Here is an 18,561-nt window from a genome sequence, read left to right as displayed (position 1 = left end):
TTTGGAGTTTAATATATGATACTAAATCTTAGAAAAAAAATCAAATATTAAGTTTTTCCGACAATGATAGAAATATATAAGGCGAACGGATATAAGTCCATCACTGACCTTTACCATAGTATCCCGCATAAAATCATACTCAAAACGCTTCAACTGAAGCTGAAGGACAGGAGGAAAGTCAATGAAAAGAACACCTTTCCTAGCATCCTGAAAAAGAACCAAAAAATTTTGGTTTCTAAGAAAGTACTTAAAAGAGAACTTGAAGCAGAAGCCAAAAAGATTATACTACAGAAAATATGATACAGAGATCATCTAATCGGTAATTGTCAGAGTAAACATATACCAACTACAGATCAATCAAAGTGCACCAAAAGAAAACAGCTCAAATCAAACATTTATAGAAGTCATGAGAGAAAGAGAGCAAGCTCTTGAAAGAGAGAGAAGACAATATAAACGACCTAAAAAGAAAAAGCTGCTAAGAATGAACAAGAGAGGAAAAACCAACAAAAAAAGAAAAAGCAGCTAAGAACAAAAGCATTCAAATCCTTTAAAATTATAGCTAATAAAAAACATACAAATGTACTTCAAGGCATTTCACCTGCAACCCATGCTGTTCAGCATGATATTTGTTATCGCCCTCAAGGTGCTCCACTTCCACATATTTTTCAAAAGAAGCATAGACATCTTTGCAGCCTTTTACATCAAGCTGAAGGTCTACAAGTAATTTATCAAATTCCGTAAGACCCACTATTCAATCCTCAAATAATTTATTCATCCATTGTAACCTTAAAGTTGTACCATAAAATGATTCTTTCCGGGTTGATTTATAATCCACGTTGACACATTCAATATAATTCATATGATGCCCTTCGAACAACTGTTGAATTGTACCCTCTACCACCGTTCCCTGAGTCAAGCAAAAACATGAGTGAAAAAAAAAAGAGAAAAGAATGAGAGAGAGAGAGAGAGAGAGAAAAAACATCATTCAACATTCATAATTTAAGCAGTCTAAAAAAGAAGACACAGACCTTCATCTTATCTTCAAGCTTTTCACAAAGAACCCTATTAAGTTCTTGAACATCATGCTGCATGAAAGAATCATATGTGTCCCATCCAAAAGACTTGGTTAATTCTTTCGTCGCAACACTAGTTTGGCTGTATTGAAGCTTGTAAAATAGACTCTGCAGAGCCAGAGGAATGCTCCCAGATGGCATGTCATTCTCAGTTGTTGGCATATGATATACAGCCTGAAATAACAAACAAATTATTTTGAAGTTCAACAGAGACAGATAAAACAGCTCCAGAAATGGAGTTGGCTTCCAAGTCCTAAATAGCAGTCTAGACCAACTTTTCTAAAATAAGGAATATGATAGAGTGTTTGAAGGAGAGAATTCATGTAGCAAGTAGCTCCTTGGTTTTTAAGTCCAACATAGCCAGTCTCCTTCTTGGAGTCATGTGACCAGTAATCAACAACCGCTCCGACAGCAACATCAGCTTCGACTATGCACGTGTCATTGACAAGATAACCTCTACCAGGATCATAAAATTCACCAAGAGGCATGAATGAAGTAAAGCCCCAATCACTCTCCCGTGCATTGAATTGGTGCTGTGTATCTGCAGAATGGAAAAAACTCCCTAATTATACTCCCTATTCAATTCTACCATGTTACGCATTAGCACTAGCATTACTTCCAAGCAGGAGGTGGCCATGGACATTATGGCAGCATCGAATTGCTCATATATTCTAGCATAAAAAATTATAATAAATTTTTTAAGGTAAAAACCATTAACAGGCAACAAAGGGATGCAATGCCGCCCATGGATAAAAGAATGTGTACTAGTTTTTCTTAAAGACAGAGAATACATAGAGAGGCACCAAGAAGGTACCACCCATTTGTATCTCTACAAAGAATACAATGCATATAGAGGAAACAATGATAAGTGGCATGCTACAATAATAACAAACAATATAAATTTTTGAATTAATTTTTCATGTAATGTCCTAAAGAGTTGTGTATCTTGCCTATAACAAATATAAATTTATTAATTATTTAAGAAACAATTACTTATGCATTTAATGATACAAATAATATAATTTTATAAACTAATGTAATTCATGGTCTTAAATCAGAGAAGAAGAGATCAATCAAAATGATAGTTGGGTTTTCTGGTATATTTTGCTGCTTTAAACTTTTATATATTTATACGCATTTACACAGTTTCTAGAGAGACACTATGGACAGCATGACTAATTTCCAGGTTATAAATTAAGTAGAGAATTTTAACAGAATATATCAAGAATTTTTACAGCATATATGTCTCCCATGCCCATCTTACAAATCAATCCATAAAATTGCTCTTAATGAAGGCTACCAACTAAAATGTTAATGGTTTGAGTAACGCCCTTGAGAGGGAAAAAATTAAGTATGAGGACTGATGTTTTAAGAGACCAAGGGAGCTAGTGACTCCCTTGGTCAAAATGTGTGGCATTCTAAGTACAAGGTTTGTCCTCAAGTCCTCGTGGGGTCTCTGAGGGTTTTCTTGTAATGCAAAATACTAGGGTGGTACCTTTTTTTTTGAAATAAAAATGAAAAATATTATTCACAAAGGTATCAAGGGAGTATCACTCATATACAAAATTTACAGTTTAGTTAATATATCCATAATATTTTCAATCTTCCACCATATAAATATCATGCCCAAACATCAAGGATCCAAAAGAATGAAACAACCTATCATTGATCTTAGAGACCTCATTATCAATACCCTCAAAAGTTCTATTGCTTTTTCTTTTTCAAATTACCCTCATAATAGTAACTGGTATTAGCTTTACATATTTTCTTTTTTTACATAGACCTTCCCAAGCTCAAATCTCATCCTTCACCAATCCTGCAATAACCCAATTAATTCTTAACAACCCGTAGATCATCATCCACAGTTCATAAGCCATTGGCCACAAGAGAATGATATGATTACAAGATTCCGCAACTCTTTTGCAAAAATAACAACCGTTAATGATAATCTCTCCTCTAACCATAAACTTGTCAATTGTAAGAACGCATTCACGACACACCTCTCAAGCAAAAAAAGCAACCCTAGGAGGTGTATTAACTCTCCAAATCTGATGGACCGAAAAACTAGGGACTTCTTCTTGCTCTCTTCTCACCAAGTAATTGTAGTAAAACCTAACAGTGAAACTCCCCTTCTTATTCAGTTTCCACACAGTCAGGTCCATGTTATTAGTAACGTGCACAGTGGCAAGAAGTTGTAGCAAAGCTTCATATTCTTCAACTTCTCAATCATTTAGATTCCTGTTCACATTCACAAACCATTCTCTATGACCATTATTATCTCTATAGGCATTTTCAATCAGCATATTCTTGGATCTTGCAACTGCATAGATTCTTGAGAACCATCTCTTGAACCAGTCATCCACTCATCCAACCAAAACCTAACTTTATTACCCCTACCAACTCTCCAAGTGATGCAGTCATGGATTTTGTCAATCCATCATAATCATCCTTGAAAGTCCCAACCCATGTGGTCTCATCCCGCTTCTCATCCCCCTCCTCACTATTGCCCCCCCACCTGGCCTCAATCACACTCTTCCATAATCTATTATCCTCCTTCATAAATCTCTACAACCATTTACCCTATAGAGCCATATTCAAATCAGTCAAAAATCTTAAACCCAAGCCCCCTTGATTATTATGAAATTTAACATCCTCTCACTTCACTAAATGATATCTCATTCTCCCTTCATCATCACCCTAAAAAAATCTAAATTGTATAGTTTCCAATCTCTTTGCAATTTTCACTGGTATCCTAAGCGCAGACAAGAAGTAAATAGGAAGATTGGTTAATGTGCTTTTGTAAGAGTTAACATGCCTCTCTTGGATAAAAAAAATTTCTTCCATCAAGTAAGTCTTCTCTCACATAACTCAACCATGGGTTCCCACGTTCTACCATCTTTGTACTTAACACCCAGCGGTAGACCAAGGTATTTGATTGGTAGCTTAATTGTCTTGCATCCCAATACTCCCGCAAAGTACTCTTCGTCTGTCTTATCACCAATTCTTACAGTCTCGATTCTCGTAAATTAATGTTAAGACCCGACACTGCTTGAAAACATGAAGAACACACCGTAGATTCAATAGCATTCTCTCTTCCAATTGACAAAAGATAAGAGTATCATCAGCAAAGAAAAGATGTGAGCTCTCTATCTTACGCTCGCCTTTTCCCACCTCGACACCCCTCAACTATTCTAACTCATTTGCCCTCTCCACTAAACTATGAAAAGCTTCCATAACAATGATAAATAAAAGAGGAGACAATGGATCATCCTGACGTAGACCACTGGAAGTTTTAAAGAATGTAAGCAAGCTCCCATTAATTAAAATGGCAAAAGAAATATTAGATATACACCAAAGCATCCATCTACTCCACTTCTATCTAAACTCTATTCTCTCTAGCATATAGTCAACAAAATCCCAACTCACATAATTATAGGCTTTTTTCATAACTCATTGATATAGTATCCTTTCTCTCTTGCCTTCCACCAAGTCATCAATAACTTCATTCACCACCATACCCGCATCTAAGATCTATCTAACCTCAACAAAAGTATGCTAACATTCCCCAACCACTTCCCCGAGCACTATAACCAACCTCCTAGCCAACACTTTTGATATCAATTTGTAAATACCACTCACAAGACTTATGGGCCCGAAATCTTTTATGTTATTTACACCTTCTCTTTTGGCAATGAGAACTTACTAGGGTGGTATTATTTGTTGATTCTATTGAGGGCTCCTTTTCTACTTCTATTCTTTTGGCAAAGGTAAGGGTTGTTAGAGGTTTTTTTTGTTTTTATGGTACCACATGCCCAAGCGTTCAATTTTTACTCTAGGAGATGTTGTATCAATGTCAAGTTTATGCAACCATTTATTGTGTATAGGAGGTAATTTAAGTGTTTACGATGACCCATATAAAACCTTCAAGAGCAAGGAATAGGATAAGTTTCAAGTATGAGGGAGTTTAATAATTTTATCCAAGATTGCAAGCTTATACCTCACATTTTTTAATGCTTAATTTGCTTGGTTGATAAATAGGTCTCTTCTCCTCTTGTATTGAACTTTCCTTGTTCCTGATTATTGGGAAGATAGCTTTCATGATTTGGTGGAGGAGGTCCTCCTCGACCTAGTTTCTTATTACTTTCCTGTTCTCCTAGGTCGTAGTTGCCTAAGGTGGGGATCCTACTTCATTCCATTTTTATGTAATTGACCCATGCAAATTTCACTGAGAATATTAGGAGTTGATGGTTGCAGAGTGTACCTATTGGTTGGGAGGGGTTTAAATTAATGGAAAAAGCTTCAATCCCTCAAAAGTAAATCAAAAATGCCAAATAAGGAGGTTTTTGGGAACATTAGAGCTACAAAAAACTGAAATTCTTGATGAGGTCTCAATTCTTAACATATTGCCTTTAGATAATGCTCTTGGCGTTCAATTACCAGAGACTATCCTACCTTAAGAATGAATTTCAAGTGATTTCGGTAAAAGAAGAAATTAGTTGGAGGCAAAAGAGAGGAAGGATTGGGTAAGATGAGGAAAGTCAACATTGTGTCTTTCATAAGATGGTTAGTGGAAGGAGGAGAAAGAGTTGTATTTAAGGAGCTAGAGCTTGAGGATGGTTTAATGGAAAGAAACAGCAGGAGAATCAAAGTATCACCACCCTTTTATTGAGGGTCTGATTGGCATCTGATTGATAGGGCAAGAGCCAGTTAGCTTGAGAGATCTTTTGGTGAGGGTGAGATCAAGAAAGCTATTTTGGCTATCATAGTGGATAAGGCTCCAAGGCCAAATGGTTTTACTATAACTTTCTTTCTAAGTAGTTGGGATATTATTAAGAGAGACCTGGTTAGGGTGTTTGGGGAATTTTACTTAAATGGTGCCACTAACATTAACTCTACTTTATTACTTTCGTCACCAAAAAAAAAAATCGCCCAGTATCTTGGTCATTAGTGTTTATAACATCATAACTAAAGTGTTTCTGTTGAGATTGTGCAAAGTGATTGAGAAGACTATTTGTTTGTACCAAATTGCTTTTGTAGGGGACAGGAAAATTTTTGGTACTGCTCTTATTATTAATGAGTTGGCAGAGAAAGGCTAAAGACTGAGATATAAGATTGTTATCCAACTAGAATCTCGAGAAGACTTATGATAAGGTGAGTCAAGGTTTCTTATACAAGAAAATGGGGAAGAAAGGCTTTCATGCTAGATGGAAGAGTTGGATTTCTGGTATTTTTCCTCCACGTCTTTTGGTGAATGACAAGCCTAGGTATTGGTTTTCTAGGCAAAGATGTTTCTCTTCACAATTGGGGTGGATGTTCTTAGTCAGATGTTATCTTGCAGTATAAAGAGGAGAGTTTTCGAGGGCCATTACGTGGAGCATATGATAGAGTGGAGATTTCCTACTTCATTTGTTGATGATTTGATTCTATTCTCTTCCATGATCATGGAAAGGTCTGTAATGTTAGTACCACCCTGCATATGTTTGAGAGTATATCAGATCTGCCTTTTAACCTTAGGAAAAGTTGGTAAAGTAGTGCATAGGATCTCTAAGCATCTTGAGTGTTGGAAAGGTGCCATTTTTTCCTTGGTGGTAGAGTCACTCTTATTCAGGTGTGTTTTTCTAGTGTTACACTTATCTCTCTTTGTTAAAAGTTTCTAGATACATAGTAGAGATCATTGAGAGGACAATGAGAAACTTCCTTTAGTCTGCTTCAAGTGTATCCAAGAAGAACCATTTAGGCAGTCTAGTAATGTTAAATTTTTTGTTTCGACTCTTATTTTCAAAAAAAAAAGGTTCTTTCTTTGGACCGTAACTCATAAAGTTCTTATCACAAAGTTTCTCTTGGTAGTCTCTTTGGGCTAAGGGGAATGGGCATTATAGAGATATCTCTCTGTTTATTTTACAAATAAATCTGGAAACATAATGCATTAGTTTTTTTTTCTTTATCTTTTTCTTTCATTCGGTTTGGAGAATTACTCATTCTCCTTTTATATACTTCTTTTCCCTCTGTAAAAGTATTTCTTTCTTATAAAAAAAAAATGTCATATTTATTAATGAGAAATTTTCAACAGCTCTTTGCAAACTAGAATTCCATTCAATATTTAGATATTCAAATCTCTAAACTCTATTCCCCAAATTACTCTATCTCCTGCTACATAAATGACAGTGGCAAGCAGAATAGTGGAAAGGGTTCGGATCTGGAGGAAGCATCACCATAGATGATGTCCCACTACCGTCCCTAAACTAAATAACATGATAGGTTAAGGCATAAGATGACGGTTATGAGAGAAAATAATCATATGATATCCACAAGTAGATTCTCCAACTCGAAAGTACATATATAACATGTCATCTTTCCAACATATTTTTACTTTTAATTAGACAGTAAACTTTAATAAAGACGCACACAGTTTAGTTGTGTAAATGAGGTATTTAACTTTTGGTGCAAGATAAGCTAAATATGTCATACAGGAATTTTTCAATCGAGCTCACTCACAAATATCGGGTACTTAACCTAGGGGGAAAAAAAGAAGAGAAGAGTTATCTCCATTAAGTAGCCTAGACTATATTAATAAACATATTAAAGAAAGAATAAGAGTTTCAACAATTTAAAGAATCTCTGCCACAAGAAAAAGGATAAATGAAGCTGTAAAAGGAAAACTACAAAACCTTCAGTAATTAGAATGCTTCTAGAGATTCTTTAAGCTCCAATAAACACCAGCAATAAGAAGAATACCTTTCCTAATTGAGTAATTGCAATGAATTTGGTTCACAACAGTTAAACTGAATTGCGCACATCTACTCCAGTCATATGGCAAAGTTGAAGAATCTGCAACATCTAGATATAGGGACAAATGATCCACATTGTTCCCCTTTGGGAAGATAAGTATTCGCCTGCCAATTGGATTTATTGCAAAATCTTAATGACCAATCCAAGTGAACAGAGTCAAGCATTTATATGCATACAAACTTCCAAAAATGAGAGGAGAGGAAACTACCATTTATGACCTCCCACAGGGAAAGTATCAGAGTAGAGCTTCTTCAGATTAAGCTTTGAGAAATTCACAATTGTCCAAGTGAACCTTCCAGCAGGAGAATCATCGACTGATTGACCATTATGCGTGCTTGCTGATTCTGCTTGTACCACTAAAATGGATTATAATCATAAGAGTTAAAAAACCCAAAATTAAATCAAGAAAGGCCAAAATGATTGAGAATAAACAACAAAAATACAACAGGATGTCTAAAGAAGTAAGATGGGAGATGAAGGATTTCACCTTCACCTACCAGCAGGATAAGCTGCCACTAACCAAACAGGGACAAAATATGATCAAAGCAATCCAAAGTGGAATCTTACTGTTTATCCCCGCTAAAGAACATTTGACAAGAAACAACACTACTCCCGCCAAAAGAAGTTAGTGACAGTAAAATAAAAAATTTAGGAAAAAAAAAAAAGAAACCCTAGGCCACTTATTAGAAAGCACTAGAAAAATAAAATATTCCTTCATATTCGAATTACCTTCAAGTTTCTGGAACCTAACATAACAAAGGAAACTAAATTCGAAATACGGTATACATAACACACACACACACGGTTAAAAAGCTAAATGCCCGTTTAAAACAGTTCAATCGAGTTTAAAATATAAAGAGTAAGTAATACAACCGAAAAGATTGATTAACAAAAGAAAATATTAAGAATATATGTTTTATTTCTTAAGCTTCTTGTACGGTTTTATCGGGCAACATGTAGAGTGAGAACTGAATAAGAATGAACATACCTTCCATAGGCCGAGGACCATCAGTGAATTCCGCGTGAGGGACCAACATCTCACCGTCCTCCTGCTGCAAAAGAGAACAAATGAATGTGAGACATTGAGTTTGAATTTGCCGATAGAGACTCTGGAAGTTAATTGTACACCCGCCGATACCTTCTGCTAATAGGAAACTTAAGCAACCTACTAGAAGCAATTTGAATTGAGATTGAAAAACTGAATGTATGAGATAGATATATATATATATATATATATATATATGCATTGGTAATTACATCTATTGGTGGAGTCGTCATCAGAGTAATCGGTGGAAATTTGTGACCGCCCGATCAAGTGAGTCTGAAGGAACTCTGCAGTCACTGATATAAGTATTTGTGCGCGTAAAGAACGAGACAGAGAGACGACGTGCAACGTAAGACGACGAGGCGCTGAAAAGTTGAAGGGAGCACCGCAACGAAAAGACAAATGGAGAATTTTGCAAAATATAACACCTCGAAAGAAAAGGGGGAAGAACTTGAAATTTATTTTGAACTTAAAATTGATAAAGATTACCTCTGGGCTTTTCTTTTTTTTTTTTTTTTTTGTTGCATGCCGTGTCTACTAGAAATTGATATCTACTGTTTTGAGCTATATTTGTTATTTAATTAATCTTTTTAATGACACTAAAATGTATTATGGATTTATGCTTTATTTTCCTATATGTATATAAACTACATGCCATATTTATATTTAAATACATTGTATATTTTTCAAATAGTTAAAATAAAATTTATTTAACTGAAAATTTAATTATTATTAATTATTATTCTTTATCATTTTAATTACGTGACATTAATATTATATAAGCAAAATTTTTGTTTATCTTATGTCAATTATCGTCCTTCTCGTATTTTATATAGATTTTATTGACCAAATTGTTTTTTTAATAATATTTTTATTTATATTTTATATAATTAAAATCAATACTTAATGGTAAACAATACAAATATGTTTACCATATAATTAATAAATTTTAACTTTTACTTACATAAAACCAAATCCTTTATGAATAAATTCAATAATGAGGAGATTCATGCGAAATTGACACATGAATCCATGCATAATATTGACCACCAAAAAAATTAATAATACTCGTACAATTATAAAATTAACGAACAATCAATAATTTATACATAATTTATTTTTTACAATCTAATAATAAGTTATTATAAATAACATCGCAATTATTATTATATGACACAATCTAATAATAATTTAAAAGCCAAATTCAGTTGTTGCCATGGATTAAATAAAATCATCAATAAAGGAAACCATAATCCTCAATAAAGATAGGGATAAGATTTACGACTAACGAGCCTCTTTTCTGTTGGCCTCCACACATGTATATGCATAACAACCATAAATCTATATGTATAAGAGGGAGAGGGAGATCAAAATGTATTTTAAATATATGTAAGAATTATAAGAAATATGATAAATTTAAATGATAGTTTAATAAACTATAATAAATCATAGAATTACTATTACGATCATTTGTTTATTTTAAAATATTTAATTAAAAGCAGTAGATTATAAATTAACAAACATATAATAAAGTTTGGCATTTTGATTTTATGATTTTCAAAAGCTAAAAATATATTATTTCTACTTAATTTCTTTGTTGTATTTGGAATTTGGTTAAACTTATGCTTTATCATAAAAGAAGAATAAGTAAAATTGTCGTAAAAAATAAACTTAACTCATTTATTCAACTTACTTTAACTATAAGTTGTTTTGAAATAATAAATTTTTGTTTTACATAATTTAATTTATAAGTTACTTCATAACCAAATATCTTATATATTTGAGAAAAAAGAATACATGAAAGTATGTTTTTTGTTTTCCTATTTTTTTTTATAAGTCAAATAAGGTAGATTAATGATATATATATATATAAATTCAGAAACTTATAATATATCAAAAAAATTAAAATTATTCTTATAAATTAAAGATTTAGTAGAACTACATATGCATAAGTAATTTTGAATTTTCAATGAGAACAATTTGGTAAAACATTAAAAAAGAAGTGGGTTGTTTGTGTGGCGTATAAGTTGGAGAAAATAAAGAAAGAAAAAAACTTGACCGGAAATTATGGTTTATTTGTTAAGGTAGTTTGCAAAAAAAAAAAAAAAAAAAAAAGGCCAAACAGTTATATCATTCAACATATAAGCCTGTTAGCTAATATTTTTAAAATTATTTTGGTAATTGTTTACTCTTAAACATTTTTTACTAAATTTTAGGTTTTGTAAAATTTATAATTTAAAAAATATTTATATAGTAAAAAAAATATATTTTACTGATGATATAAGTTTAATTAAATTATCAATACATCTATAAAAAATTATAATTTTATTAGGTTAAACTGCATTAATAAATGAAAAATTTATTAAACAATGTTGAGTAGGTGCTTCAAATTTAGAAATAAATATTTACAACTACAAACAAAATATATATAGTTATAAAATTTATGTGAGATTAGTATTCATCATTTAAATAGGAAAAATTATTAGTGTATGAACGCAGCATGCAACAAACAAGAGCCAAATTAAAATTAATGTGGAGACGCTCATTGCATGCATACCATATACGAATTTGAATTTTGTTGCATATATAATAATTTAAAGTTTATAATTGAAATAAATTCACTATATATAAAATATATTATTTGTTAAGATAAATTTTTAAGTAAATGTACTAATATTCATAAAATAGGAGGGTTTAATCTTAATCGTGTTTTATTTTATCTTTGTAATAATTCAGTTACTTAATAAAATTTTACAATAATTTATAAAATCACAATATTTTTTAATAAAAAGGACATAATTTGTTTGATAATTAAGAAATTACGAAATGTAGTAATAATCAAGACACTTAGAAGTGCTTCTCAAAATACGAAGTAAAAAAAAATAAGAAATGGGTTTTGAACTTTTTGCAATTATCCATGGTATTAATTAAGAAGGTGGCAAATAAGTACGTATTTATTATTTTTTTAATTTTAATAAATATTATGAAAATAAACAGTGAGGCAGTAACGTTGACAGCTGGGCCACGCACGCCATTGAAACCAAACTTGAGGATGCAAAGAAGTTTCTGCCACCAAATTTCTTGATGTGCCCGGAAGCCTTTTTTCTTTTTCCTTTTTTCTATTTTTAGATTTTCCCACGTGTGAGTTGCTCCATTGTTTACCCCCGACCGACGCTATCTTCACCTAATCTCTCCATTTTTTTCACTTTCAGTCACCATTTTTCTCCTTTAAAGTTTACCCTCCTCCATTGTTTTGGCTTTCGTGGTTCCTAAAACTCCCATTTATTCTACTACTACCCACCTTGTGTAAAAGTAGAAAGCAACAGTTTCACAGCGTTAATATTTTGATAGACAGAAAATCAAAGGAGATTTGCAAGAAAGAGAGAGAGAAAGGTTAGCCTTCGAAGCCAATAAAGCTCCCTCTCATCTCTTTCTCTATATCAATCTATTCAAGAAACCAGAGTTTTGATACAAAGCTGGTTTGCTTTCTTCAATGGCTAGGGTTCATTCTTCTTCCTCTGTTCTCTTTACTGTCATTCTTCTTATCTCTAGTCTTCAGTTTCGAGCTGCATTGCAAGATGGGTCCGGTCACTCGGGCCAAATAGTAAATTCTAATTCTGTGCTGGTCGCGCTTCTTGATTCTCGATATACTGAGCTAGCTGAGCTTGTGGAGAAGGCTCTGCTTTTGCAGCAGCTGGAGAATGCGGTGGGCCACCACAACATCACCATCTTCGCACCCAAGAACGAGGCGCTGGAGCGCGATCTTGACCCCGAGTTCAAGCGGTTCCTGCTCGAGCCGAGAAACCTCAGGTCCCTCCAGACTCTCCTTCTTCACCACATAGTGCCCGGGAGGATTCAGTTTCACGACTGGCCGCAGAAATCTAATGATTCCACCCGCCATCACACTCTATGCAATGATAGACTCGAGCTAACGAGTCATGACTCCGGTGTCAAGCTGGTTGGCTCGGCGGCCGTCGTTCACCCGAATTCCGTGGACCGACCAGACGGAGTGATCCACGGGATCGAGCGGCTCCTCGTCCCCCGTTCCGTTCAGCAGGATTTCAACAATCGGCGTAGTCTCCGGTCGATCTCCGCCGTGAAACCCGAGGGCGCGCCGGAAGTCGACCCGAAGACCCACCGGCTAAAGAAACCCGCCCCACCATCTCTTCCCGGCTCACCTCCGGCTCTCCCGATCTATGACGCGATGGCACCCGGTCCTTCTCTTGCTCCAGCTCCAGCACCAGGTCCTGGAGGGCCTCACCATCACTTCGACGGAATGCGGCAAGTGAAAGATTTCATTCAAACTTTGATCCAGTACGGTGGGTACAACGAGATGGCGGATATTCTCGTCAACCTAACATCATTAGCCACCGAGATGGGCCGGCTCGTATCAGAGGGCTACGTGCTCACAGTTCTGGCTCCTAACGACGAGGCCATGGCTAAGTTAACGACGGACCAGCTGAGCGAACCTGGTGCGCCTGAGCAAATAGTCTACTATCACATCATTCCCGAGTTTCAGACGGAAGAAAGCATGTACAATGCTGTTAGGCGGTTCGGCAAGATACGATACGATACGCTCCGTTTGCCCCACAAGGTTGTTGCCCAGGAGGCTGATGGGTCCGTGAAGTTCGGGGAAGGCGAAACGTCAGCGTATTTGTTCGACCCCGATATTTACACTGATGGGCGGATTTCAGTCCAGGGGATCGACGGCGTGTTGTTTCCGCCGGAGGAAACAGAAGATTCCGATTTCAGAACACAGAAAAAGAGCATCAAAGTTGCTGCAACAAAGCCCAGGAGAGGTATCCACTTTCCTTTCTTTCTATAAAAAATAATTTTACTTAATTTACCCGAACTTGTGAATTCCTTCGTCATTCACATTTTTGTTCATTTCCATCGTTTATTTCTGGCGATCTTTCTATTCGTGAGATATTTTCTTTTGGGCGGGAACGGAACCGGAGAGGGGAAAATCCCGGCGAAGGTGAGGTGGGTTTTTGGTGAGGGGTTAGTTGTCTTGAGATTGTGAGGGGAGTGTCGGTGGGTCAGATTTGGTCAGGGGGCATAATTGTCCTTTTATATATTTGTCTTTGTTATTTGTTTCTTTTGTAAATTGTTGATTTCTGATGGGTTTTTGGGCCCCTGGATCCGTTTCGTACACACAAGACGTATAAAACTTAAATAATAGTCATAATAATAAATGATGAAATACATATTTTAATTTATTTGTTAAAATATTTTATTTCGCTTATTTAAATTTATTTTGGTATTCTAAATTATTTTTTATTTCTGAAATTTAAGTATCTATTTTTCTACAATTTCCGAAAAAAAGAAAAAAGTCTATATTTTTCATACTTATTTATGCAAAAACTTCAAAGCACTATTCTTCTTTCCTTTTTTTTTAAAAAAAAGAATCACTTATTATACTTAATTATTTTTGTTTTATTATTTTAATGTATTTCATTAGGTGCAGGGCAAGAATGCAATAGTCCCACCGACAAGAATCCTATTCCAATTAGAAATGTCGGTGTTCACAAACATAATTTTTCACTAAGTAGTTGATTCGGAATTTAAGTGAGAAAAATATCAAATTCCCAGAGATAACGTTTTTGTAATTTAGATTTTTCAAGAAATCTTGTAGGTGAAATTTAGAATTTGATTGATTTGGGATGAGATTACGAGATTTTTCTTGTGAATTTTTTAGTTTGGATATGTAAACTCGTCTTTAGACAAAATGTAATCTCAATGCAAGAAGTCGGGTGTAAAAATATCCCACCAAGAAACAAAAGAAAATGAATTCTAGATCTTACTTATAATCAATCCTTGTTACACCAGAGAATTTCAGAGAGGATATGGAAATTGTTTAAATAAAATGAAAACAGAACTTCAACCACATTGATGGAAATAAAATTATACTTTTGTGGAATCTTGACTGACTTTGCTCCTACTCCTACATGAACAACAGTTTATTAATATATTTAATATATTCTTATCACAGTAGTATTTTTTCTTTTAAATATTCATTAGGCATGATTATTTTTGTTGTTATTATATACTTTAATTGTGATTAATTAACTACTGTGGATATGGGACCACAATAATCTGGTGGGAGTTCTCTGTCAATATAATGCAAATTGATGTGCTATCCTATTAGAATCAGCTCATTTTTCTTTGTTTGTTACAGCAATTTGCAGTCTGCCATTTATAGTCCATTCCATTTTTTAATATTTTTCTTATGTCTGCCTTAAATATGAGAAATGTATGTACATTAATATATACATGTATATATATATATAGAGAGAGAGAGAGAGTGAGAGAAGTAAAGACATTGCTTTTCCCATTTGGATTGTTGGATTGAAAAGAACTTTATGTTGCTCCTGGACATACCGTGCATCTGAAGTCCAGAACCTTTGAAATATGTGTTTAAAATTCTGAACAAAATCTGAATAATGATCTTTTGTTAAATGAATGTCATAGTCAATGTTTCATTTATTTGATCCAATAGTTCTTAATAAATTCTGGTGCAAGGAAGCCTGATGATAAAGTAGGAGCTCTTGATTTACATGTCTTTTTGTTGGTAGGATGTTATTTTCATCAACTAATTGAAGTTAATACACAGCTTTCTGATGTCACATTTCAATGAGCTAATACTCTTTACTTGGCAGGGAAGTTGATTGAAGTAGCTTGCAGGATGCTTAGTGCTTTTGGGCAAGATTCTCGGTTCACTACCTGCCACTGAAGAAATCTCTTGCTTCTAAATCAGGCACAAAACTTGAATGAAATAGAAAAAAGGTAAATTTCTATTTCTGGTTTAATATTGTTTGCATGCATACTTAGTTTCATCTTCTGATACTTCCTATACATCCTGCCAGAAAAATTTATAACTCTCTTACATTTTATTAGCATGTCTAATTCCTCATGTCCATTCGGAAGCACGTTGAATTTGGCAGTCTCACGTTCAAAGTCCCTTTCAATTCAGATTGATATTTCTGGACTCAAAATTGTGCTCAAGTTTTTCTAGATCCATGGATCCAACCAACACAAGCATGCCTGTGTTGATGTACAATTTGTTGGCTTGAGAGAAGAACTCTTAAAATATAATTATAAATAATTATGTTTATTTTTTGATCGGCTCAAACTTTTAAAATAATGATTGTCCAATTTAATTATTAACAACTACGTAAATAAGGGGGGAAAATTTTACTCTAAAATGATGCGTAGTGGCTTGCATCACGATTGGAAACTAACTGAAAATTTAACAATTATGAGCTCTCTGGTGTCTTATCTGTCTGGCATGTGATTTTAGATGTCTAGCTACAGAATGGGATCTAGTTCAGTGTAAGTAAGTTTTAACCATATACTTCAACTAAAACCTGATTTGTATAAACATTTGACCTTGCTGAAAATTGATTTATAAACTATCAAGTAGGGAGACAAGAAACCAAAAAAACTTATTTGTTGAAATCTCTAGATTTTTCCTAACTCATGCAAGATACAAATATCTTTACAGCTGTGTGTGCTTTTGATTGAAAATATCCCATTTAATTCACGATACCCTACCGGGTACATGACTTTCTTCTTCTTCTTTTTCTTTTTAATTTATTTTTTCTGCTGAACCACTTCTTTATTTTAGTAGATGTGAAAAGGGCCCTAAGATTTTTCACTTTAGAGTTTGCTTTCAGCTCAAGTATCACTCCCCAGTCTTGACCCCAGAAAAAAATTGGAAAGAATTGTCAAGATAAAAGAAGAAGCAATACAGCTTTAAGAGAATCATATCTTTCTATTAACATTGAAAAGTCCAAACTCATATAAACTTATACCAAAAACTCACCTTTTCTTATTTGAGTATCATATCTTCCAATTAGCACGTAACAAGGAAATCTTGACAATCTTGATACTGAGATATATTATGAAGTTCCTTATTCTTTTTACAAATCAATAAGAAGTAGAAAGTTGTGTGGTAACTGGTGTATTAACTTTTGTTTTAATTGTGATATGCAGGTGAACCAAGACTGTAAAAAAAATTTGTTTAAATGTGATTTGCTTCTTCTCTCTACAGTAGGGTTTTGAATTATAGATGGGAGCCTGCAGCTGCGACAAAGGGAAATCAACCAGTACTGGATTATGCCTTAACTCTGTTGCTGAAAATCTCATCAGCGCATGGCAAAGAAAGATGGAACTTGTTGATTAGCTACAGATACTGTGAAGTACAGCAGATTTTTTGTGTTTTGTATTTTGTAATCTGTGTGTGATATGGTTATGGTGACGAGGTGTCAACTGCTGGTTGGTGGGGAGGAGGTAAGGAATTAATTTTGTGTGAGACAGATGGGGCAGGTACAGAGTAGAATGTACTATACGGGCATCCCCACTCAATAAAAGTTACCAGGAAGAAATGTCAAGTATATGGTGAAAATAATCCAAGTAAAAATAAAAAGAAATTCTTTTGTGTTCACAGTCAAATATTCCATGGCACTTGTAATTACTCTATTTTGCTGTTTGCTCTTGTTTTCTTTTATCTTTCGTTATATAGATTTTTTGGGAGAAAATATCAAACACTACATATTTTAGATTTTAATCAACTTTCGCATTTCTACTTTCAATTATTAAATTATGTAGTTTAAAATTTTAAGCAATGTCAAATCCTACCTCCAATGAACTATTTTGAAATAAATTTAGAAATTCTGAGTAATTGGTTTGTAAATCTATGTTTAGAAAGATTTAATGATTTACAACTTTGTATTTATTATAGTACTACAAAATAAATCTTACACAATTCCTAAATGTGTTCCAAAAACAGCTTTAGTTTAAGTAAAAAAAATAATAAAAGTTATCTTTAATTAACAAACAAAATAGTTTTTTTTTTTTGGAATTTCCTGATAGATTTGAACAGTACTTTAATGTTGTCAAATTAATTTTAGATAATTCTTTAGTTGCATGGAATATAAATTTGCATTAATCTTTTTTATATTAAAATTTAACGACAGATGGAGACATTTTCGTTTGTTTGGTTTTCTCGATAATTTAATTTTGTCACTATAAAAAGATATATATAAAAAAAAGTAAGCAATTATACCTAGTGCAAGAAATTGACATTAATCATGGTTGATTAATTCTTTTAAGGGCAAATTAAAAATATATATTTCTAAGTAAAAAATAAAAATTAAATAACAGAAAATTGATAAATACATGTCATTTCATGATAAAACTAGAAAAATTGACATCAAGGGAGGGAAAATTTATTGGGTACAAAACAAGTAAAATTATTATTAAAATGATAAAAATAGAGAATTGTTGTTGTAGATTACCTGAAAAATACAGTCAGTGAGTCCCATGTCTTTAACAATGTGTTTGGATGATGGATAATTCATCTACAGTATGATAATTCTATAATTTTATTTTATTTGGATTACTTTTAAACATATATTATGGTGATTTGGGTGGTCTTTAATGGTAAATTTTTCACTTTTTTTTTTTCCAGATTTTTCAAATTTCTGATTAGGTGAATTTTGATAGTCAAATATTTTTTCTCCCTTTTTACCCTCACAATATTTTATTAATTCTCATTTTGCCTTTAAACTCAAAATTTATTTATTTTTTCCATACCTCTGGTTTTCCCAACTAAAATTAGCATCGCTCTCGCCATTGACAATCTTCATAAAC

At 33.5% G+C, this 18,561-nt stretch overlaps 2 protein-coding genes across 10 annotated transcripts in view; one reads left to right on the top strand and one right to left on the bottom strand.

Moving 5' to 3' along the window:
* LOC110810403 (ubiquitin C-terminal hydrolase 13-like) overlaps positions 1 to 9,363 on the bottom strand; it is a 71,403-nt gene extending 62,040 nt beyond the window's left edge. For 4 of the 8 annotated variants that reach the window (XM_088209082.1, XM_088209084.1, XM_088209085.1 and 1 more), the window contains exons 1-9: positions 9,120 to 9,362; positions 8,851 to 8,914; positions 8,071 to 8,218; positions 7,809 to 7,966; positions 1,349 to 1,614; positions 1,029 to 1,247; positions 799 to 907; positions 599 to 714; positions 109 to 207 (exon numbers count right to left, since the gene is read on the bottom strand). In XM_088209082.1, coding sequence (XP_088065208.1) covers positions 109 to 207; positions 599 to 714; positions 799 to 907; positions 1,029 to 1,247; positions 1,349 to 1,614; positions 7,809 to 7,966; positions 8,071 to 8,218; positions 8,851 to 8,914; positions 9,120 to 9,140 — 1,200 coding nt within the window. In that variant the 5' untranslated portion in view covers positions 9,141 to 9,362. Of the gene's footprint in view, positions 1 to 108; positions 208 to 598; positions 715 to 798; positions 908 to 1,028; positions 1,248 to 1,348; positions 1,615 to 7,808; positions 7,967 to 8,070; positions 8,219 to 8,850; positions 8,915 to 9,000; positions 9,034 to 9,119 lie in introns of those variants that run through there. The other 4 variants (XM_088209089.1, XM_088209086.1, XM_088209088.1 and 1 more) reach the window with 4 other exon arrangements.
* Positions 9,364 to 12,055: 2,692 nt separating this feature from the next.
* LOC110817139 (fasciclin-like arabinogalactan protein 17) lies at positions 12,056 to 17,361 on the top strand. 2 transcript variants are annotated; one of them, XM_088209378.1, is made up of 3 exons: positions 12,056 to 13,706; positions 15,567 to 15,693; positions 15,805 to 16,026. In XM_088209378.1, the coding sequence occupies exons 1-2, from the start codon at positions 12,401 to 12,403 to the stop codon at positions 15,638 to 15,640; spliced, it is 1,380 nt and encodes a 459-aa protein (XP_088065504.1). In that variant the 5' UTR covers positions 12,056 to 12,400; the 3' UTR covers positions 15,641 to 15,693; positions 15,805 to 16,026. The 2 variants fall into 2 exon arrangements, with proteins under 2 accessions (XP_088065504.1, XP_088065503.1); XM_088209377.1 differs by lacking the exon at positions 15,805 to 16,026 and adding an exon at positions 16,903 to 17,361 and having other exon boundaries at positions 12,058 to 13,706.
* Positions 17,362 to 18,561: the final 1,200 nt, after the last annotated feature.

The sequence above is a fragment of the Carica papaya genome, chromosome 8 (assembly GCF_054855325.1).
Source record: "Carica papaya isolate Zhongbai chromosome 8, ASM5485532v1, whole genome shotgun sequence".
In the NCBI taxonomy this organism is placed as follows: Eukaryota; Viridiplantae; Streptophyta; class Magnoliopsida; order Brassicales; family Caricaceae; genus Carica; species Carica papaya.
This window is presented reverse-complemented; position numbering and strand designations above follow the sequence as displayed.